Source organism: Trachemys scripta, chromosome 6 (genome assembly GCF_013100865.1).
Source record: "Trachemys scripta elegans isolate TJP31775 chromosome 6, CAS_Tse_1.0, whole genome shotgun sequence".
Taxonomy (NCBI): Eukaryota; Metazoa; Chordata; order Testudines; family Emydidae; genus Trachemys; species Trachemys scripta.
Genome location: NC_048303.1, coordinates 10,998,099 through 11,022,192, shown reverse-complemented (window position 1 = coordinate 11,022,192; position 24,094 = coordinate 10,998,099). Strand labels below are relative to the sequence as shown.

At 45.4% G+C, this 24,094-nt stretch overlaps 1 protein-coding gene across 3 annotated transcripts in view; it reads left to right on the top strand.

Annotated features, from left to right (window-relative positions):
- The window catches only part of ST8SIA5 (ST8 alpha-N-acetyl-neuraminide alpha-2,8-sialyltransferase 5), a 106,838-nt gene that overhangs the window by 46,920 nt on the left and 35,824 nt on the right, over positions 1-24,094 (top strand). For 2 of the 3 annotated variants that reach the window (XM_034774587.1, XM_034774585.1), the window contains exon 2: positions 10,345-10,452. The exons of the other annotated variant lie outside the window; for it this stretch is intronic. Coding sequence is in view for 1 of the 2 variants with exons in the window: in XM_034774585.1 (XP_034630476.1) it covers positions 10,345-10,452 (108 nt within the window). In the remaining variant the exon portion in view is untranslated. The remainder of the gene's footprint in view (positions 1-10,344; positions 10,453-24,094) is intronic. 3 annotated transcript variants of the gene reach the window in all.

Sequence of the window (24,094 nt, the reverse complement as noted above, 5' to 3'; positions counted from 1 at the left end):
GCTTTTAAACTAGGCCTGTCAGGCCCAGATTGGCTCCCGCTGAACGCAAATGTGACTTTTGCCCATGACTTCAACAGCAATAGGAGCAGGTCAGTCAGTGACATCAGTGACACATGGAGTCATGTGACAGTTCCTCCTGTTGCGTAAAGTGGGATTATGTTGTCCCTAGATTCTGAACCCAAGGGGCCACATTCATCCCTGGTGTTACAGCCGCAATCTCCCCAGAGTTACACCAGGGATGTAACATCTGGCCCTGGATTGTTAGAGACATGCGCATTCTTGAATCTCCCTCCCTTGTCTGTCTTATTTTTCTACGCTGCTGAGCCTTGAGAGTCGATTTAATGATGGTTCCAAGCATAAGACCGGATACTAAGAAGCTATTAAAGTAATCCTGTAATGTGCCTTTCACTTGTCACATAATTTTACCATCTAGGCAATTTAGAGATACCGAATCTCACCCTCCTGTAGGGGGAGTTTTTGCACACAGTGGATGACCTGCCTAGACCAGTGTTTCTCAAATGTGGCCACTGTGGCTGCATGCAGCCACCAGGGGCTTTTCTTATGGCCACAGCCTCCTGGGCTGTGATTGGGGTGGGAGAAGCAGTGGCCCCTCTTCCAGGGCCACCAGTGGGGGTTGGGCCCCCACCCTCCTCCGGAGACATAAATGCTGGAGGTGCAGCTGGTGAATTTCCCACTTTCCCTGGTGGGAGCGGGGGCAGGCTTCAGCCACGGGGCTTTGGGCTCCATCCATGCGATAGCAGACTCTTGTTCCAGGCTCTGGTCCACCCACACCATCGTCCCTGGGACCCGCGGCCTCCCTGCCCATCTCCCCATCGAGGGCTTAATTTGTCCCAGAGCTGAGTAAGTCTGCTGCTGTGAAGAGATATTTGTTTGCTAATAGCAAGTTTTTTTTTTTTAAAAAAGCAATCAAAAAAAGCAAAAGCAGCAACAAAAAGACGAGAACACGCAAAGCATCCTATTTCTGTTTCTATTCTGTTTAGGTCCAGTAAAGAATAGATACCACTGTACATTATTGTTATTCTGAAAAAATCCTGAAAAAATACATAAATAAATTACAATGATTTGTACATGGATATGTGCATATTTATTTGTTTTTCCTAAAGTGAATTAAGTATTTTAGGAAAAATTGTCAGCGTGGCCACCAGCAAGAAAAAGGCACTCTGAGGCCACTAAAAATTTTGTCATGTGAACCCCTGGCCTAGACACTGCTCATGCTGCTAGGATGGCAACATACCGATAGTGGTTGTTAAATAGACGTTCTATTTCACATCTTCTAGGAATTAAAATATTTTCAAGCCCCTCTGAGGTCTCCGTCCCCACCCCCCACCTAAGCACAATGCGAAATTAAGTAAATGGGATATCACACAAAGCAAACTTGCACTATATGGAAGGCAAATTTTGATCTCTGCTCTCCTGCCACCCCTCTTACCCTGTTGTCTCCATTGTCTCCTGTCCCCACTTCCGTTTTGTATTTTTTACCATACTATTCCCCTCATCTAGCAAACTCCTTTTCTCTCCCTCTTCAGTCCAGCCCTTCGAGCAATTCCTCCTCCCTTATTTATTTCAACAGTTTTTTCTTTAGCCCTTATCTGCACGGTATTCAAGCAGCCCACAGTCATTAATGAGTTTGTCCTTACAGCACCCTGTGTACTAGGCAGGTATTCTTATTTTACAGATGTGGGACTGAGGTCAGAGAGACTGACCACCTGACTTGTAAGGTCACATGGGAAATCTGTTAATGAGTCAGGAATACATATTACACTTTCAAAGAGCATATTATTTGTGACAGGTTGGACCCCCCATTCGCAGTCTCACCTGATGTGCTGGGGTCTCATTGAGTCCCCACTTTGCAGCAGCCTGGGTTTCCTCACTCTGTTCCACTGTACCAGCCCCTCAAGTCTTCTCCAGCGCACGCACACAGGTAGGGACACACCCAGTTGCAAATGGACATGGAGACACTGAGATCAGCTCTGTGTGGGAGAAATCAGCTCGGGGATTGCCCAACACTCACATGATCATCTCCTTTGGGGTATAAACCCCAAATAATATTGTCTTGAGCTGTATAGAAAGATCTGCATAGCACAAGCTCATAAAAATTCACCCTCTCCCTCAGTGTGGAGAGAGAGATGCACAGCTTTTTGACCACCCCGCCAGATATGAATTGCACAAACTGGGTTTTGAAATAACCAAGAAATAAGTTTATTAACTGCAAAAGGTAAATTTGAAGTGATTATAAGGGATAGCAAACAGAACAAAGCAGATTACTGAGCAAACAAAACATTCAAACTAAGCAAGTAAATAATTTCTCACCCTAAATGTAATTTCTCACCCTCAATGTTGTTTTAGGCAGGTTGCAGAGTTTCTGTAGCTTAGAGTTCCAGTTATTTCTCTTTACAGACTGGACCCCAGTCTCAGCCTGGACTCAGCCCCAGCCTTTCCCTTCAGGTGTTTTTAGCAATCTTCCTTCTTGGATGGGGAGGCAATGGAGAAGAGTCCTGTTTGCCTTGCTCCCCAGCCTTAAATAGAATTTACATAAGGCGGGAACCCTTTGTTTCCAGTGGAAAAATACCAGCAGTGTCCAGCAGGCAGTACTCCATACCATCATTATGTGACCCTGCAGTGTCAAAGCAACATCCCAGGAAGCTCCTCAGGAAGCTGGGAGATTAGTATCTCCAAAGTTCTATTGTCCTTCTTAAATGGCTCATTCAGGCTGATTGCCCACTGTGGGTGGGCATTCCCCCACATACACACACAGTTATAATTGTTACAAAGTCAATATTCCTAACGTCAGATACAGAAATGATACATGCCTACAAATTTGATAAACACATTCAGGAGATCATTACCTTTTCAATGCTACCTCACATGAGGCATCTTGCATAAAACATATTAGTTACACCATATTCATATCATAACAATATTTCTATGATGAATATGAGGTGTAATGTCACATTATGCATGTTAATTAATGAATCTTTAACCCACCTCCCAGCAGGGTAGGTTTTATTATTCCAATTTTAGGTTTGGGGAAACTGAGGTACAGAGAGATTAAGTGACTTTCCTGATGCTACAAAGTGAGTCTGTGGCACAGCTGGTGTTAGAAAGGCAGAGCTCTCTGGTTTCCACTCCCAGTGTCTGACTACTAGATAATTCTGCCTCAAGTAAGGACTTGAGATAGAAGATAAGTATGTAGAAGATAAGCAAGGAATGAGAGTAAGAGAACAGAGAGAGAGAAAGATTAAAGACAGTGAAGAGAGAAAGAGAGAGGAAGACATTGGGAGAAGTGTGAAACACACTGATTTCTCCTCCTGTCAGGGATAAAGTGCTCCTTACTGGTGGGTGGTGGGAAGGGATTGTCTTCTAACTTCAGTGTTACCCTTCACCAGACCATATGTAGGATCAGCAGACTTAGTCAGGTTTCAGGTTTGCTTACAGGCATTAAATGACATTGGGTTCAGTCCATTGATGCTTGCCTTTGAGTTTATTCACCCTCTTTATTCACCCTCTCTAGGGTAACTGGAGATAACAGGATTGTCAGCCTGACAAATCATTGTAAATATCCCTCATCCTGAGAAGAAACAAGTGAGCAGGAGGTTTCCTGGGACGGGTTGATATTAGAGGTGTATGGGATCTGCTAGTCTCTCCCTGACTAGTTTGCATAGAGCCGTCATTGCTATTCAGACCTCCTTGGAAATTAATGCTGAGCTTTCAGACGGTTAATCACTTCTTCATTTGTTTGTCCTGATCTGCCCTATGACACTCCAGTGACAAAGAGGTAATTATTTAGACTGTGATCAGATCCTTCTGCAGGAGCTGCTCGAATGATCAGGACCATCCTTCTGTTTAGGGCAGAAATGGGGCCATCAGGGACCAAGCGAAGTCCTTTAGAATCTTCTCTCTTGTTTGAGCTGAACTTTAACCAGATATCTTGCATCCATAGTGTACCTTCAAAGCTGCCCTGAGATGGAACCTCTGTAATCTGATAAGGTGATCATATGGATCCTACACTCCATATCTGAGTTCATTCACTTGCTTGGTCTTGCTTAGGTAATATTTCAGAAATCCAGATTTGACCTCCCCCGCTACTAAAACCTCAGTTCAGGCTGCAGTGGTTTCTTGTTTGGATTTTTGCAAAGGGGCTTTTTGCAAGGCTCCCTGCTGCTTTCTGACACCATCCTTGACAGGCCCTCCAGAATTATGCAGCCCGGTTAATTTTCTGTTTTCCCATTATTTTCACATTACTTCAGTGTTCATTCAACCACACACTGGCTCAATCCTTGTAGCTACTGATTAAGGCCAAAACGTTGCTATTGACATTTACTGGTCTGAAAACTTCAAGTCCTCTTGGTTTAAGGGAACTGACTTATGAGTACTTTCTAGTGCAAGTCTGTAAAACTCAGTCTGTCCAGAGGGTCAAACTCCAGGGTTAATTATTGCCTGTAAGTTGGCCTCTAAATTAGGATCCTGCACTCCCTTCCATCCACAGTAGAACTCCCTTTGATATCAAGGAGAGATTTTTCACAAAGAACAAGGGAAAAATATGGCATTTATGTGGTAACTAAGGTCTTAATTATCAGGGGGTAGCCATGTTAGTCTATATCCACAAAAACAACAAGGAGTCCAGGGGCACCTTAAAGACTAACAGATTTATTTGGGCATAAGCTCTTCAGCATCTGAAGAAGTGGGGTTTTTTACCCACAAAAGCTTATGCCCAAATAAATCTGTTAGTTTTTAAGGTGTCACCGGACTCCTTGTTGTTTTTAAGGTCTTAATTATCATTGTTATTTGTTCGAGATTTTTAGTGTCATGTTCAGCATCAAGCAGTGGGAAAATATGATAATTTAAGGGGGAGATGATATTTTATGATCATAAATCCATCCTTTGCAGCCACAGAAAAGTGCAGACATATCTTGGGAGGCTGTTTTTGAATATTTGATTCTTTGTCCCAATACATATTAGGCCACTATTTCTGCCTCCACTTTCCCTTCCTTCCCCATCCTCTTTTCTTGTTTCTTTCCTCCTTCTTCCGCCCCCACCCCATTGCATTTCTTCCTTCTTGCAACTTTCAATTCCAGAGGCTTATCTTACCTTTTCCCCATTCAGGCCACTCAGACGATAAGCAACAAAATAGTTAATGCTGACTTTTTAAGTGGTGCTGTTAGGCTTTCGAATTAATACCCCAATGAGATAGGTTGGTGGGGTGGTTCACACGTCTCAGAGCCATTGTTTCAAGCTGTCTGCAGATTCAGGCAGAAAGCACTGCATCAATTTACACTTTGGTCTTGTCTATATGGACAGTTAGTGTGCAGCAAGTCAGGGTATAAATCTACAGTGCAATAGCGTACCATGAGCTAACAAGCGATGTGGACCTTGCTATCTCACATAAAAAGTTCTGTTGTACATTTTGATCTATTCCCATTTCAAACAGCAGTGGATCAAAGTGCACTATGGAACTTTTATTGCATGGTAGCATGGTCCACACCACCAATTAATGCATGGTAAGCTAGTGCACTGTAGATTTACATCCCAGTTTGCTGCGTGCCAATTCTCCATCTAGACAAACCCTTAGTTCATGTTTTCAAGGTCTTCTTCACAACCACAAGGAACTTAGAATCATAGAATATCAGGGTTGGAAGGAACCTCAGGAGGTCATCTAGTCCAACCCCCTGCTCAAAGCAGGACCAATCCCCAACTTTTAAAAACTTTTTTTAAAAAAAAAGCTGAGATTCTGAAGCATTGGCCTCACTCTGCTCTTTTTGAAGTCAATGGTAAAACCCCCACTGATTTCGATAGGAGCAGAGTTAGGCCAAGGCAGAGAGCTTTTGAAAAAATCTCACTCTTCGTTTTCCTTGCAATTCATTGTTTGTGCAAGTTGCCTTACTCGTAAGAACAGTTCTATTACGAAATATAGAGGTATAATAGAACTCCAGAAAATACATTACAAAGTTATGGACCCAATCCTGCATACCCATATTCCTCCTTGCGAGTAGTCCTAGGAGTGCTGTAATGTATCTTCTTGAGTTGTAGTATAGCTCTATATGTTGTTAAATTCTTGAATGGTTCCATGTGTCACTCTCTCTTTAGTGAGGGATCCTGACACCTAACTGGACACTTTTTCTCTCCTTAAACTCAGCTCATCACCTTGTGGCTTGTCCTTACCATGAAGAGAGAACAGATTCATAACCAGACCCTTAGTTGCATTCCTTAGGTATGTTTTTATCTTAATTCGATCTCTTCTCTGCCATTTCATGCTAAACATGTGAAGCCTTTCCTCATAAGACATACATACCTTCCGTTCCCTTGCTGATCTCCTCTTGGGTCTTTTCCAAAATTTGAACGCCGGGCTTTAAACTTGATGCTTCAATTGCTGCACAGAGTATTCCAAATGAGGCCTGAGAAGAGGGTATTATAACATGGAATTATCATTTCCTTTATGAACAGATCCTCCCACCTGAGCATTTGAGTGTTTCTTCTGCTTTTCTCCCAGAAGTTATGTGCTGTATAGAGATGCACCAGGGGGCAGAATTTTGCTTCACATTTTTAAAGTGTTTTTCAATTATCTAAAATCCATCTGACTGAATTTTAGCTATGCCATAGGAAGGGTCATGTATAAGGGCCACACTGATACGAATTATACATCTATTATACATCTACTTCAGTTTGCAAATGTTTATGCGAGTCCGAACTTGCCAAATGTAGCCTAAATCCAAATTTCAACTCAGCTCTTTGAAAGCACTGAGACTATTTCTCTCACTATCCCCCCATCTTATTGTTCACTACTGTCTTCATTAATTCAAACTCATTTTTAGAGGACGTGCGATCAGACACATTTGACACTGGTTTAAATTTAAATCAAAACTATTTAAAGCTATAAAGTGCAGTCACCAATCTGCTAGACTGAGGAACCTGGAAGAGAACAACAAGTATTTATTCCAACAGACACAAAATCTAAAGTAGTCAGCAGGAGTGAAAGCTTTCTCATGCCTGCTTTATACTAACATGCCACACAGAAATATGCACATTGGGCCAGACCCTCTGCTAGTACAAATCATCATAGTGCCCTTGAAGGTAAAGGAGCCACTCTGATTTATGCCAGCCAAGACTGCTTTCTGTCTGTGTTCCCACCGTATTTATAAAAAGGGCATTTTACAGCATTGCCTTTCTCAGAAGTCAAATGCAGATAGTTCTGTTTGCAGAATGGACACCAGATGGGAGATGGTCCAAGCTCCTGTGACATAACAGAATCTGGTAGTGGTCTCTTACATCTGTACAGATTTCCCATTGACTTCCATGATTCTCCACTTGGGAATAAAGGGATACGTTAATGGATCTTGTTGCAGGATCGGGGCCAAGAAAGCAACTTTTTTTTTCATTGGCTCTTCTATCTTTTAATGTGTTACATGGAGGAATTAGAATGACCACTTTTGATGCCAGGTTGTTTTGGTGGAGAGAGAGAGCAGAATGGATGGATCACATTTTATATGGTGGTTTTCCCCTCCCATGCAACTCTCTAAACTGCCCACTATAGCAGCGCCATCCAAAATGAATGCAAACTCTAAATTTGCTCTACAACCTGGTCTCACTTCATGATAATTCAGCATACACTTTTGCACTGGCTAAATATTTCTGTTTATCTTTGGAAAGTCAATGGGATTCATTCAGTTACTTATAGGCTGTTGGTCTTTATTACAAGATGTATGTAAACAGAGTTATTGTTACAGAGGGAATGACATTATCATTTCATAAAGAATTTTGTATTTACATTTCGGCTGTGACTGCCATTACCTGCAGTGCCAGCTAGTCTAGGAAAAGTACGGTGTCTAGCACACTGGGGCTCTGATCTTGACTGGTGCCTTTGGACTGTAGTGCCAAGCAAATTAATAATAATCATTGCAATGAGCAGTATGATATCTGCATGATGGATACTGAAATTTATCCACAGTATAATATGAATATATGAAATAATTAGTACCATGCTGACAACAGACCCTTTAAATACTATATCAGACTGTCTTGGTATAGTAGTTTCCAACTAGAGCTGTGTGGAAAGCCAAAGCTACATGATAGTCACATGACTCCCAGCAGCCCAAGCTCCATTGAGGGCTAGCACACATAGTAGATAGGTTGGGAGGTGGTCTGTGGCCATGCAGCTGTGCCCTGCAAGAGGCTCATAATCAAGGTAGGTGGGAGGAGGCTAGTTTGCCATACTAGCCTGCACTAACAAGTAGGAACCACTGAAACAACACCTGCTAGTAGGTCATGTTGCAAACACTTTGTTGCAGACAAAGAGAGGCAACAGTGGAGCTAACCACATGCTGCAAAAACCAGCTTGTGAACATTTGTTTGAACGCCATCTGGCTGTTTGGTTTGACCATGTTTGTTTCCCTCCTTATTTGCTATTTGCACACATGGGCTTTTGTTTACACAGATGTTTGGGGGATGGCTGTTCATCTTAACAACACCCCCGTTAGCTGGCAAGCAAGGGTATTTGCGGTAGACGAGCACTGGCTATTCGCGGTGTGCTATTCATTCTGTGAAATACTGCTACTTTGGCGCACTAGGTAGTTAGCAGAAATTAATGCCAGAGATCTGACTGGCTCCTTCAAACACCTCTAACAATATAGAAAGTATGTGCCCACCCACAGATTTTCCCCATCTGGAACAAGTAAATTGCTATCATAGATTCCTAGGCCAGAAGGGACCATTGTGATCATCTAGTCCAGGGGTAGGCAACCTATGGCACGTGTGCCGAAGGCAGCACGCGAGCTGATTTTCAGTGGCACTCACACTGCCCGGGTCCTGGCCACCGGTCTGGGGGGCTCTGCATTTTAATTTAATTTTAAATGAAGCTTCTTAAACATTTTTAAAACCTTATTTACTTTACATACAACAATAGTTTAGTTATATATTATAGACTTATAGAAAGAGACCTTCTAAAAACGTTAAAATGTATTACTGGCACGCGAAACCTTAAATTAGAGTGAATAAATGAAGCCTTGTCACACCACTTCTGAAAGGTTGCCGACCCCTGATCTAGTCTGACCTCCTGTATCACACAAACCATAGAACTTCCCCAGAATAATTCCTAGGCTAATCTTTTAGAAAAACATACCTGATGGCAGGCCAGAGAACAACTGGAGTTGTCCTCCCTCTCTGCTTCTGGAAGGAAGAAAACCCTTCATTTACATGTCTCAGGCAGTTCCTCCTTCCTAATTCACTTCCTGTGCAGATAACAGCTGCCAATTACACTGGTAAAAGGACATAGATGGATCACCTCATCTGTCCATCTAAATGCCATTAATTTCCTGGTAAATCACCCGACAACCCATTCCCTCACCACAGCACAGCTCAGCTTCTACACTATCCAGCCAGACCATGCTGGTAAACAGCTTTCATTGGGAAAACAGTATTGTCACCCCAAGTGTTCAGAAATCATGAGTGAGACCCCCCAAATCATAGGATCGGCTTAAAAAAATCAGAGATTTCTTTTTTAAAATAATCATGGTTCTTTTTCTTGGGCTGCTGGCTTTTGAACCTTTGGGGAGCTCTCGGCTCATGGTCTCAAGCTTTGCTCCAGAACCATGAGGGCCAGAAGCATTTTTTTAAAATGGAAGCTGAGATTCTCACATACATACATGGTTCCAGAGCTGCGGCTTTAAGAAAACTGCCTAACGACATGATGAGTGTTTGAACCACTAGCAGCAGCTATGGTTCATATACAGACTAACACGGCTACCCCCTGATATTTGTTTATAACACTTCAGTTCTCCAATCAGGGAATGGAAACAATACCATGTGACTTTAGGCAAGCAATCAGATGTCATAAATAATGACAGGGAAGGGATTCTCAAACCTTTTTCCAACGGCCCACAAATCAGAGACATCTAAATTCCATCATTATTAAACCTGTGGGTCCAAATTGCAAACGGAGCCAAGTTTCAAAGCTCTTTGCACATGCAATCATCTGGTGTCACATGCACCTGTCTCTCTCTCTATGAAATTACCTACTTGGTCCATGTACACTTATTTTGCAGGCACATCCCAGGTGCTTATCTTTGACAATTTGGCCTTTTAATTCCACAGGTTTTTGGTTTGTATGTAGCAAAATCAGGCTGAGCAAAGTGAAAGCTTCAACCATAACTATAAACGATAATAAAACAATGAGTCATGGCTCTTGATATTTTAATTTGTTAATTTAATCCCCCCTCCCTTTTTGGTGAATGTCTCCTATCTGCTGTGTCAAGAAACGGCCAACAGAACACATGCTGAAAGAATTAATCAAATGAATGACATGAAATATCAACTGCCTCATTTTCTTATTAGAGGGCTGCAGTTTAGCTGGCAGAGTGGAGAGGAATTGGCAAATTGGACCGGGACCTTTAATTTCACGGATGATGGAGCAGTGAAGAGTGGCAGTGACACAGGCACCAGGTACAGACACACAAGAGAATGACTATGGAGGGGAGAACTCCAATCAATGTAGATCTCTCTTTGTACAAACTGGGAGTATCAGCATATATAACAGGGGCCAGATTCACCAGGCCACTCCAGGTGCTTTGCACTGTTCCTGGTGATGCAAAGCAACCAGGGCATACTGGTGAACCTAGCCCTCAATATGTATATAGTTGTATATATAAATTGTAATTCCCTGTATTAGAATTGTTAGGGTGCCTAATAGAAAAAAAAAATCATTCTGCCAAGATGTTACTATTCCCTTTATTTACTCTATTTTGAAAACTCTTTTTCTTAAAGGAAACCAGTTGAAATCCCCGAAAGATTTACCATAGAGGTGTTGTTTTAATTTGTTATGGAAGGAACGCTGGTGCCTTAATCTACTCCCATTGTTTATTAATCGATTGCTAAACAATATATATATAGCTGGTGGTTAAATGAAACACAGTTTGTATTATAAGATGATTTAACCAATTTGGGCCCCAACTCTGCTATCAGGTTCACATGGACCAATCCTTGTATCCATGCAGAGCCCCATTGATGAGGAAAATGATTCACCTGCACAGATCCAGTTGCAGGACTGGAGCCAATACTGAGACTGTCCTCATGAGAATGTGGGTCTGTGTTATTCCCCCCCAACCTCAGAGGCTGGTCCATGAAAGAGATTAATGAATCTGTTACTGTTCCTAGCTAGGGGACTTAGTTATTTAGCTCAAGCAATAGCTGTTTATGTATTTAGTGCTATTAGTCTTGAGGGCAAATCATGCGGTTGGCCTGTCAGGGGTGGTTACACAAATGGTTACTCAACGTGGGGGTGCCCTCAACTCCTACTGACTTCAAAGGGAATTGAGGGTGCTGACCATCTTGCAGCATCAGGTACAGTATATAGAAGGGTAGCTCTTAGAAACACAGTTAAGCGAAAAATGTAATAAAAAAAGCCAAGCCAGATTGAATTCCTGGGTATAAATACAGCGCTAGAGTGTCTGGATAAATTAAACTCTCTGTGTGAAATATCATCATAGAGTATTTCAGTAACCATACCCTACTACATCTAGGGAACTGACAGCATTTGAAAGGCAAATGGAAGTACAAAGGCTGTCCTGTCAAAATCATACAGTCGCACTCAACTAAAGCAGCTCTCTGCAATTCCTGTTAGGGATCCCTGAGCTGTAATGTGATATCGTATCAGTGCTACCAGTCACTCATTCTGTTTAACGAGACAAGGGAGCCTTGTGAAAAGAACCAACATAACTGCATTTTTAGCCCATGGGCTAAAATGGTTGGTTTACATATTTTTAAATTTCATTTGTTGTATTGATCTTTGTTTATATTCTTTGTGCATATATTTACAGTCCACATACACAAAGTCTTCAGTCTGGGCACTTGGCATATGAGAAAACAGCATGAGACACAAAGAAAGAAATCTTCTTGCTGAGAATTAATAAAGGTAGAGATTTCCCACCCCTAAGCACCCTTGATAGATGCAATTGGACTATCCTTTATAATGTGGTTGGAGAGTGAGAACTCTTGACTATGTTGTTCCAAGTTGTGTCCAGTTCTGGGCACCGCATTTCAAGAAAGATGTGGAGAAATTGGAAAGGGTCCAGAGAAGAGCAACAAGAATGATTAAAGGTCTTGAGAACATGACCTATGAAGGAAGGCTGAAGGAATTGGGTTTGTTTAGTTTGGAAAAGAGAAGACTGAGAGGGGACATGATAGCAGTTTTCAGATATCTAAAAGGGTGTCATAAGGAGGAGGGAGAAAACTTGTTCACCTTAGCCTCTAAGGATAGAACAAGAAGCAATGGGCTTAAACTGCAGCAAGGGAGGTCTAGGTTGGACATTAGGAACAAGTTCCTAACTGTCAGGGTGGCTAAACACTGGAATAAATTGCCTAGGGAGGTTGTGGAATCCCCATCTCTGGAGAGATTTAAGAGTAGGTTAGATAAATGTCTATGAGGGATGGTCTAGACAGTATTTGGTCCTGCCATGCGGGCAGGGGACTGGACTCGATGACCTCTTGAGGTCCCTTCCAGTCCTAGAATCTATAAGTAGTTATAAGGGATTAAGAGATTAAGAATTTGGATCTGATTTTCAACCTGCTTACTCTCCCAAAAGTTAGTGTCTCAGTTCAGATTCAGCCTGTTATACAAACAGGCTGTAAATGTGTAATTCAGATCTGGATTTCAAACCCCACTGAAGTCCAGTGCCAAATGCATGTGTGAAAGTTTGTAGAGTTGGGGGATTAGGATTTTGTGTTGCGGGTAAATCCCTCTCTCAAACATATGTTAGGATCTGTATGCCCACATCATATAGGACTGTAAATTGAAAATACATAAATAAGAACTATATGTATGAAATCCCTGGAGGTGATGCCATATGATGAATTGCCGAGCTAGGTGACAAATTGCATTTACCAGGCCCTTTTGGCCACCTCCTCTGCCCTCTGCTCAGTAGACTTCCCAGGCATTTATCCGAACACTCCAAAACTCTGAGCAGCTAGACACTGCTGATATTGATTAAAAACTGCCAGCCACAAAAATGATTCATTCTTTTTACCAAATGTGGAACTTGCTGCCTAAATGACATTGGTCTGAGGCATGTTGATTTTAATTCTACATATAAGTCCCTGGGGAAGTGTCTAATGAGCACAAGGTAGAGGAGGTGGTCAAAGGTGCATAGTAAATGTGATTTATTGCATAGTCTAGTTTATCGGAGAGTATCACCTCCTTGTAAAGTGTATAGGTAAATATTTATATCAATTTGAATGGATATTATAATTATATAAAACTAACACACCTCTGACCAATTGTGAGGGTTCACGCCCCTCCTTACAGGGCAGCACGGCCTAATGGCCAGAGTCCATACAAGCGCCCCGGGTTGCAGGGCTGTAGGACCTTATTACTGGCTCAGCGGGGGGTCCTACCAAAACACACTGAGGCTTACCAGGGTCAAGGTACCAGTCCATCACCTCCCCTGGGTTGCTCCCTACCAGCTGGGGAGTTGGGGTCTCCCACAGATCCCAGGGTTCTCCGTGGTTCTCAGGATCCGTCGCCTCCTCTGGTTCCTCCCGCAGTAGGGGTTCATGCCAGCCTATAAAAGCTTCTGTTCCTGGCGGCTTCAAGAGCGTCGGCTGGAACTCTGCAGGAGCTTCCCAGTTAGGCCCTTCCCCTGCGGCCGCCAGCCCCAACTGAGCTGAGTTCCCTCCTTTTATACTCAGTGAGCATCTGGCGCATGCCCAGTTCGAACGGGGCGGGACTTCCTCTGTCAGAGCTACTGGTCTGACGTCACTGGGGCTAGTGCGGGGGGCTGCCCTGTCACACCAATGCAGAGCTCTATGATGTATATAAATAATGTGTGTCTGTGTATGCAGCACTGAAAGTTGCAGGATATGGGGGGTCGTTACTTCTGCGCTGCCTTCAGAGCTGGGCTCCCAGTCAGCAGCCCCGGAGCTTCCTGTAGCTGGGGGAGGTTCCCGGAGGTGAGTCTGACCCTGACCTGGGAGCAGCCCCTGCAGGGGAAGAGGAAGTTCTGTCCCTCCCCAGCCCAGCCAGGCCTAGCAGCCGGAGCCCAGCGCATGGTAGGAGCCCCCATCCCCTGCAATAGCCATGTTCCACAGGGGAGATCAGATTTCACAGTCCGGGAATTTGGCAGTGCCTCACCTTGCTGGACTCAGCTCTTAATAGAGAAGGGGCCAAAATTCTTCATGAGAGAGAAGCAGGAAGAGCCCAAAGTATTGCTTGTGATGCTAAAAAGGGAAACGGGGAAAAAAAATGTTGTTCAAACATAGTGATTGACGTTATAAGATTTGTCATGTGCTTTGATAGGCCCTCCGGGGGGGTCATATGGATAACAAGATCAGCTGCTTATTTCAAGCAGAGTGATGGGAATGAACTTGATTAAAAGAAGCAAACATCAGTGTATTCAAAATGAGAGAGTTCTGAAAGGATGGAATTAAAATAGGTTTCCCTGCAGCATCCCCCATCATTGCGTGTCACAAAGGAGCTGATGTGGTCTCGATGCATCACCCTAGAAAGCAAAGAGAGACCAAAGTCTCTCAATTTCCAAAAATTAGATTAAAGATATTATTTCTAAAGCTGCACTGATGTTGACACATTGTGTCCTGGGCATGCCTTCTGAAGAGAATACATGACAGTCTATGTTACTGTTGATATTACCAGAAGTCCCTCTCAGAGCAATCAATAACCACGTAAATGACCCTGAAAGTTTGGAGGCTGTGGTATTCTTATCAGTACTGTTACATACTCCTTCTGCAGGGAGGGTTTACTCTGGATGAATAGACAAAGAATGGGCTACTAGTCTGAACTTTTGATGCTTCCTCAAGGACTGCTTTTTCTTAGTTCCTGCTGATACTCCTACCACTGTTGCAATATTGGTGTAAGTATAGGTTGGAAGCGACCATGCAGATGCAGGACAATATACTGTAAGGAACGATTCTGCAATGGCAGGACTAGACCTTAGGTCAATTCCCATCTCTATTGTCTCTGATAAGCATATTGAGCAGCTGAGCTAAATAGTGCTAAATCCCAAATGAGCAATGTATTAAATGTGAGAAGAGGAGGTGAAAATCAGATTTCTACTGAACAGGGGATGAGATCTGTTGCCAGGAGGACACAGACAGGAAGAGCTACTAGTGGTGAAGAGGGCACCCCCTGGAATGACCATCATAATCTTAACTGTGCAGATGTGTGAATTGTCTGCAGATGTCATGGGGCTTTCTCACATGATTCCAGAATGGAGACATCCCTGAAATCCAACAAGAGGAACCAATGACATCCCTAAGAGCTAGTCTACACTAGAATCGCTACAGTGGCACAGCTGTACTGATGTAACTGTGCCGCTGTAGTGCGGCCAGTGCTCTCTGCTGGCGGGAGAGAGCTCTCCCGTTGGCTTAATAACTCCGCTTCCCTGAGCAGCAGGAACTTTGTCGGCAGGAGAGCGTCTCCCACTAACATAGCGCCGTGCGCACCGGCGTAACTTACGTTGCTCAGGGCAGTTGCTCAGCTTTTCCACACTCCCGAGCGACTTAAGTTATATCAAAGTAAGCGCTAGTGTGTGCAAGCCCTAAGATTCACTCAGGTGGGGATGCATACAGCTAGAGTCATCATCAGTGCACAGCCTGTGGTGCAGATCCAGAGCTAAGACCTAGAGTCTCTTTGGCTACGTCTACACTATGGGGGGGGGATCGATTTCAGATATGCAAATTCAGCTACGCGAATAGCGTATCTGAATTCGACGTATCTGATCCGACTTACCCCGCTGTGAGAACGGCGGCAAATCGACCGCCACGGCTCCCCCGTCGGCAGCGCTTACTCCTACCTGGGCTGGTGGAGTATGCACATCAATTCCGAGATCGATTATCGCGTCCCAACGAGACGCGATAAATCGATACCCGAGAGATCGATTTTCTACCGCCGATCCGGGCGGGTAGTGAAGACCAGCCCTTAGTGATGAGCGAATATCCACAGTTTGGTAATTCAGGTCCAGTGTGGGGAAGCATCCACCCCTAGAATGTGGAAAATTGGGCAAAAAATCTCATGGGAACAGCCTTCCTTTTGGTATCTTGACACTTCTAATGCTGTCTCTAATCTGAAAGTGGAGAAGCTTGTGGAAATGGAAGAAAACTAAGTTAGCCAAACATTTCAGAACCTCATAAAAGGTTTGGTTCTAAAAACTAGTGAAGGTTCAGGGGGTTCAGAGATTCATAGATTTTTAAGGTCAGAAGGGACCATTGTCACCTTGTGGGTGAATTCTGGAGAATGTAAGGCTATGAGAGTAAATTTAGACAGAAAATCCAGAGTGGAGCCCCAAAGGCACTCAGGTACTAACATTTTAGTATCTGCAGCGGATTGGGTACCAGATATATTTTTTCTTCCTCTCCTATGGATTTTACCGGTGACACTAAGAGGGGGGTCCTCGTGCATGAGCAACTCAGGGCCTCCATATCATTTGCCCAGGCTTGCGCCCTGGAGAGGTACTCCAGCTTTGCCTCGAACATCGACACAACACGGGAGGCAGCAGTCACTGGTTCTAAGCTTTTATTCGATTGGTGTAGAGTTGAGTGCCAGGGGCTGCCTCTGACAGAGGGAGAGATCATCGTATCTCACTGGACAACTATCGCCAGCCATAAAACTGGTCAGCCCCCAGACAATAGGGTGTTGTCCCACCACAGTTTGCCTGCTTCAATGGGTGCTTGGAGCTTAGAGTTTTATAACATGACAAGTGGATTGTAACCAACGCACCAAGCAAATCAAGTAAAAGAAAGAAAACATCCTTAAAGATAGGGTGCTGGAATGTTCGCACCATGACAACTGGATTATCTGAGGACCTTCAGCGATCAAAGATGCACATAAAAACTGCCGTGATCAATGAGGGGCAGCAAGGAGCAGCCAGTCAGAGCTGGGCTGGCCCATATAAGAAGGGCTGCAGAGCAGAGCAGCTTCAGTCACTCCCTGGAGCTTGAGGAGGAAGGAAGACTGGCTGCCTTGCAGGCAGAGGGCAGCAAGCACCCTGGACATAGCGGTGCTGCAGGCAGAAACCCGGGGAGCTACAGGCAGCTCCTGGCAGGCTGCAGGGATCTGCAGGCTGAGGCCCTGAGGCAAGGGCAAAGAGGGTGCTGGGGCCGTGGGGAAGTGGCTCAGGGAGATCTATAGATAAGTCGGAGGGGACGCAGCAAGTGGCAGCCATCCACAGGGTCCTTGGGCTGGGACCCGGAGTAGTGGGCAGGCCCGGGTCCCCCTCACCCCCACTTGTCACTGAGGAAGTGGCTGGACTGAGGGACTGCCATACTGTTCCCTGGAAGGGGGGAACATAGAGTGTGGCACAGCTGGAGGGCTGTGTCATGAAGAGGATGCTGCGGTCCTGGGAGTGACATGGGTCCCAGGAGCAGAAGTGACATTGCCAAGACATCACCAGTAGAGGGTGGACTGACATACAGAGCAAATCCCCAGGGCAGCCAGCAGGAGGCGTCGCAGGGGTGAGTCACACCCCATCACACACCACAGTTGAACAGCCCCTTAGACTGAGCCCCGTGAGCCCGAGTCAGCTGGCACGGGCCAGCCAGATGTGACTAATTGCAGTGTACACATACCCTGTGTAGCTTGAAACTTCTCTCTCACCAACAGAAGTTGGTCTAATAAAGGATATCACCTCACCCACCTGTTTTTTCTAATGTCTGGGACCAACATGGCTGCAACAACACTGCTTAAAACACAGGCACAGCACATGGTTTCATGAGCCACTCCCAGACCGGGCAAACGTGCATCAGCAGTAGGCTGTGTAGGGCATTGTTTTTCATTGCCTTTCTGGTTACAGGCCTACAGCAGTGTTGCAAAATAGACAGTCTTGGCCTGCTAGGCCAGACTCTTATTAGAGAGAAGACAAAAGGTGAAGGATAGGAAAGTGAAAATATAAGGTAAGGAAGGATAAGGACACTCACCAAGTTTCACATCTGGGATTTTGCCAGAGCCAGTGGAGGTGGCGATGTCATTTGGGTCCCTTTGACTGGTTGGGCCTGTTCAGGGCATTTCTCAGGCCCAGGACAAAGAAGGCCTAGTGGCGTTGTGGTGGACTTCAGAGTTTCAGGAGACGGGGATAGCAGCCACGATGGTAAAGCTTACACCTTCCTACTTTTCTTTTAGTCACCTGCATTTTTGGCTGACAGCTGCTGCTTCTTAATTTTTCCCCACGAGGTTTTCTTTTAAGGACCCCAAAAGGAAGTGGTGGGTGGAATAGCCCTTCCTCTTATTATTCTGTTTACTAGTTTGGCCTAATTTTCCACACACCAATTTTGGTCTATTGATTTTTCAGTCCCCCACTTTTCTTATTTACCAGGCATGCTGTTAACACAGTCTTTGAATTAATTGACTAGTCCTTTTTTGTTTAGACTAATTTAGTCTTTCTGTCTCCCTTTCCCACCTTCTCCCCTTAACTATTATTGTTATAGGGTGTTGTGACATTTAATAGACTTTTACTCCCTCCTTCCATTTGATCTTACAATTAGGATAACTTTGTAGGCCCAGTTATTACAACACACAACACCCCCACACAAGTCACTCCTTCACTTTAAAGACCCTTCCCAGTATCTAGCTACCTCGGATAGTTTATCAGACTGCAGAAACAGCATACAAAGCCATGTGACTTTTTTGTCCCAGGCTCCTAGAGGAGTGTAAGTTGATCCACACTCTGTATTGTTCCCACTTCCTTGCCAGTTCTGAGCTGCTATGGAAGCCGGAGATTCCATTTGGCAATGGTATGTTCTCAGGTATTCTCTTTCACAGATACCATATGAAAGGTTATTTCACTTAACATCAGAGGCCAGTGTTCCTGGTGCAATCTCATTCTAGTTAACAGGGCTCCACTGGTGTAGAGTGAGAGCAGAACCAGAACTCCTGGGTTCTCATTCTGGCTCTGCCACGCCAGTCATTTAACCTCTGCTTTAGCTTCTTCATCTGTAAAACTGGGGAATTACCTACCTACCTTTCAGGGATATGGTGAGGATTAGTTGATATTTGGACAGCTGCTGGAAGAAGTAAAATGCTAGATAAGTGTTACTGTGTGGCTAACAAATTTGGGGCCAGAATTTAAAAGGAGATAATACATTTATCAATTTATTTGGGCCAAATCCTGAAATCTCTGTTAATGGCCAAACCTTGCTAGCCTTATTCTCGTATTCACATTGAACTATTCATGTGAGGAAGGCAAGAGAGACTTGGCCCTCACTCAGATCCTCCAGTAAAGTCAATAGGGCTTTTCCCTTATTTAGAACTTCATAAAAGCCCGCAGGACCGGGCCCTTTACTTCTCATTTTCTTAGCCAGCGGAAGGTGTTTGGTTTTGGAGAAAAGCTTGTTCTTCCTGCAGTGAGATCATAATCCTGTCTATATGGCATCAGGATCCCTTGCTGTGGAAGTGGAACTCGCAGTCATCACAAACCGAGCATGCTGACTTAGATACAGAAGCCGGTAGGAGAGAAAGCTCTCGTTTAAAGACACACGTCTGATAATGACACTTAACTATATTTTTTAAATCTGCACAACGTATCTAATGAACCGATGGCCCAATGGCAGAGTCCCTCTAGGGCAGGACTGAGGTTGCAGACATTATAACTGATGGAGCATGATCAAGGAGATCTTGGAGGTCAAGGAGAAGAGGTAACTTAACTGCAGTTGATTATAGAGATCAGAGTTACAGTAGCCAATGCACGAGCACGGTACCAATTCCTTCGATCAGTAGTGAACTCAAAAGCTGCACATCTATAAATAAAAGCATGAAGGAGAAATGAAGGTTAGAGAGGAAGAAAGCCTCAGCTCGTAAAAGCTGGAAGTCCACTGTGCAAATCACATTTCGTTTCACTACTGAGAGTCATACGGAAAGAATCCTCTTCCTGCACTCGCAGCTGTAGGTGTTGTCTTAAGACGTGGGATTTGATGCTAGAAAGAGCCGTCAAATATTAGATAATCAAAAGTGACCTGAATGTACCTACAGTAGTTTGTAAACAAAGTGTATAGGGTACAACTATGAGAAAATCTAACCCAGTGTGTTTGCATCTTTGGGCATGTTACAGCTCCTGTACGTGTGCTGTATGTTTTATATAGTTCGATCCATTTTGGACATATGTGAAGATTCATGTATTTTTGTGTCAGTGTGTATATTTTTGCATCGGAGTGTATTTTCAATTAATTGGTGGTCTTGGGAGTGCGGGACAAAAATTACTCAGGTTTCCAGAGATGGGGGGAAAAGTTAAAGTAGAGAGAGGTGACATTCTGGGCATGCAGTGTAAAAACTTCTTTGAATTTATGGAAGAATGATCATTGTCCTTGGGAAGGTAGAACATCGAGCCCCACTGGGTAAAAGGGATGGCTGTTGAGTGTCTGTCAGTGAGAAGGTGCACCTGGGTAATCAATAATCTAAAACAAAATAAAATGTACCCCGCTGTCATTTCATAGCTGTCTGTCAAGTTTAGACTAATGAAGAGAACAGAGAGGACAGATTTCTGTCATGTTACCTATTTATGCTAATTATACTACTTAAAAGCCTAGTGCCTCATCAGTTGCAAGGAATTGCATAATGTAGAGTGGGAGTTAATAGGCAGAACCTTCACTTATAATATAGTGAGTGGGTGAAGGTACAGTACCTCTCATGGGAAAGTACCACACACCGCAGTTCTGAAGGAAGAGGCCTACCTGTGTTTCAGCAAGGTGCCTCTATTAAAAGCAAATAAATAGAGTAAATGCTACTGGGGAGAAAGAGAGGCAAATAGGATTTTATTTTAATATATGTTTAATAGATAGCATTTCAGTAAGTCTTTAAAGCTGGGACAGCTTGTCTCTGGGGACTGGATATCCTGGAGCTAGAGGGCTTCACCTCTGGCTTGATGGTTCAAATCCAGATCAGGGTGATAGTCCATGTGATGGTTGTTCCATGGCTTATGTGAGGTGAGCTGGTTTTAGATCAATTCCTACTGCACCAACATCTAAATCACAGTTAGCGCCCTTTTCTAGCAGTCTCACCAGAAAGACTAATGGTTGGACTGGCATGGAGACTGAGCCACCTTCTCCCTTTTACAGGTGGTCCCTCCTGCTGAATAGGGCTGCTAAATTTCTAATCTCACAAAACTAAACATCCTTGCCTCGCCCCTGCCCCACCCCTTCTCTGGGGTTTTCACTGGGCTGGGGCTGGGGTAGGAGGTGGGGGTACAGGAGGGGTGCAGGCTCCATGGTGAGGCCAGAAATGAGGGGTTCAGAGTGCGGGAGGGAGCTCCGCACTGGGGCAGGGGTACGGGAGGGGATGAGGACTCTGGATGGGGGTGCGAGCACTGGGGTGGGGCCAGGGATGAGGGGTTTGGGATACATGAGGGGGCTAAAGGCTGGAGCTGAGGGGTTCGGAGTGCGGGAGCGGGCTCAGGATTGGGGCAGGGGGTTGGGGTGTGGGAGGGAGTGTGGAATCTGGGATGGGGCTCAGGGCTGGAACGGGGGTTGGGAGGCAGGCTCTGGGAGGGAGTTAGGGTGTGGGAGGGGGTTCTGACCTGAGGCTAGGGGTTGGGGTGTGCGCTCCAGCTCTCCCAGAAACAGCCGGCATGTTCGGCTTCTAGAGGCAGGGGCGGCCAGGCGCCTCCATGTTCACAGGCACCACCCTCCGCAGCTCCCATTAGCTGTAGTTCCCGGCCAATGGGAGCTGCGGAGTCGGTGCTTGGGTTGGGGGCAGCATGTGGAGCTTTCCTCATTCCCCCTGCGCCTCAGGGATGCAGGGATATGCCAGACGCTTCCAGGAGCTGCGCAGAGGCAGGGCAGGCCTTAGCCCCGCTGCACTCCTGACCGACTTTTAATGGCCCAGTCAGCAGTGCTGACTGGAGCCGCCAGGATCCCTTTTCAACCAGGCGCTCTGGTCAAAAAGTGTGATACTGTGGCAGGCGATGAATCTGCGAGCAGCAAGAGCAACAGGCTGGAGCGGAGAGCTGGGCCCAGCCCTGCAGGCCAGAGCTGCCAGTATGAGGTGAGTGCTGGGTACGCTCAGCCCCCCAAGAAATATGTTCACCGGCCGCCTGTGTAGGAGCCAGTCCAAGGAGCCAGGCTGCGAATCCCTTGTTCCCACAAGATCCTACTGAAAGCAATGAGGCTATTTGAGAAGTGAGGTGCTGCTCAGTGAGAATAAGGGGCTCACAATATGGCCCTCTAATCTTTTCAAATGTTATTTAATGGAGTTCCTCTGTTATAAATGCAGTACTATTACTGGGGTTTCCTTTCATCCTGTAAGCACTGTTGAGTTTTAGTATAATCCCTTCCCCCACCCCATTCCCCCTGGTTTATAACACATCCTTTCTCTTCTCAGCATTTGGCTTGGCTGTTTGTGTAAACAGGAAATGATCCGGGGGGGTCTCTGGGACTCAGGACATTTCATACATAGCTCGTAAAGTACCATCTCCCTCTCTGACGGAAGCCAGCTTCCCCCCCCGCCCCCCGCAGGATTACCATATGGTAACGTGAACTGTTTGACGTCAGAGCTGGGGTTCTCTAATTTAGGAAATGGACACAGAACAGCATGGGAAAGAAGAGTGTGCATCTGGATTTTAACAATGTCTTTCGGTCTCCAGGGACTTACTGTGTATTCTGTTCATTCGGGGGTGATACTCACCCCTGTGCAGAAGGCCAGCACCAGGCCCACACACCCCTTATGTCCCACATAAGCCCCTATGGATTGGTGCCTACCGTGTGGTGGACGTCGGCATGGCGTTGCGTTTCATCCTCTAGCTGTGGAGGGAAATGCGCACATTCAGGGTTGCCCTCTCCTCTCGCTCACAGCAGTCGAAGTAAGGAGTGACTCCAGTGAACTCAGTGGAGCGGCGCTGTTGAAAATCTAGTGTCAGAGGAAGTCAGAGGAGAATCAGGCCCTCAGTTTATAGTTGCTGTTTTGTACTACAGCAAAATACTGTCATTGATCACTCATCCTGCCTTACTGTGTTACCAGCGTTGCCTTGAGAGAATGGAAAGGACAGATGGCAGAGGCCAATGAGAGAGAGGGGTGGCTCATGTTCATACCCATGGCAAGGACAGGCTGGGACCCTGCTGTATGGGGTAACCCCCATGAATACAGTGTGGCTCTTTGTCTCCCTCTAGTGCTCAGACCATGTAAAGAGCATTATGAGTTTGCTACTATCTTTGAGATGGGTCCTTTAGCTCATGGGTTCTCAACAGTTTTCTGTCTGAGCCCTCCCCTCCCCAAACATGCTATAAAAACGCCATGGCCCACCTGGGCCACAATTGTTTCTTTTGCATCTAAAAGCCAGGACTTGCATTAGGGGCTAGCAAGCAGGGCAATTGCCTGGGGCCTCATGCCACAGGGGCCCCCATGAAGCTAAGTTGCTCAGGCTTTAGCTTCAGCCCCAGGGGGCGGGGCTCAGAGCCCTGGGCTTCAACCCCACATGGTGGGGCTTTGGCTTTCAGCCCTGGGTCTCAGCAAGTCTAATGCTTGCCCTGCTTTGTGGCCCCTGAAACCTGCTCATGGCCCTTTAGGGGGCCCCAGACCCGTGGTTGAGAACTATGCTTAAGCAGTGGTGAGCCAGGCTTTTTAGGTCCAGAGGGACTAGGTTCAAATCCCACAGATGACCCAGGTGTCATTAATATTCAGTCCCTGTGCCTAGCTATATGCAGTAGAAGTGCACTGCATCATGCCTTCAAAAACAGCAGCAGCTGGTGGGGCTTGGTGGTGTTTCCTGACTGCAGCCTCAGCCTGGTAAGAGAAGCTGCGTACACACAGGGTAAGTCTACACTTACCTCCGGGTCCAGCGGTAAGCAATCGATCTTCTGGGATCGATTTATCGCGTCTTGTCTAGACGCACCAGTACTCCCCCGGGGCGAGAGGGGAACGCGGCATCGACGGGGGAGCCTGCCTGCCGCGTCTGGGCCCGCGGTAAGTTCGAATTAAGGTACTTCGAATTCAGCTATGTTATTAATGTAGCTGAATTTGCGTACCTTAGTTTGAAGTGGGGGGTTAGTGTGGACCAGGCCAAAGTTCTGTGACCAAAAAGTTGTGATACCAACGCTGATTCCTTATCGAGTTAAGATAAATTGGGATGAACCAGATTTAAATCTAAGTGTGTCCACA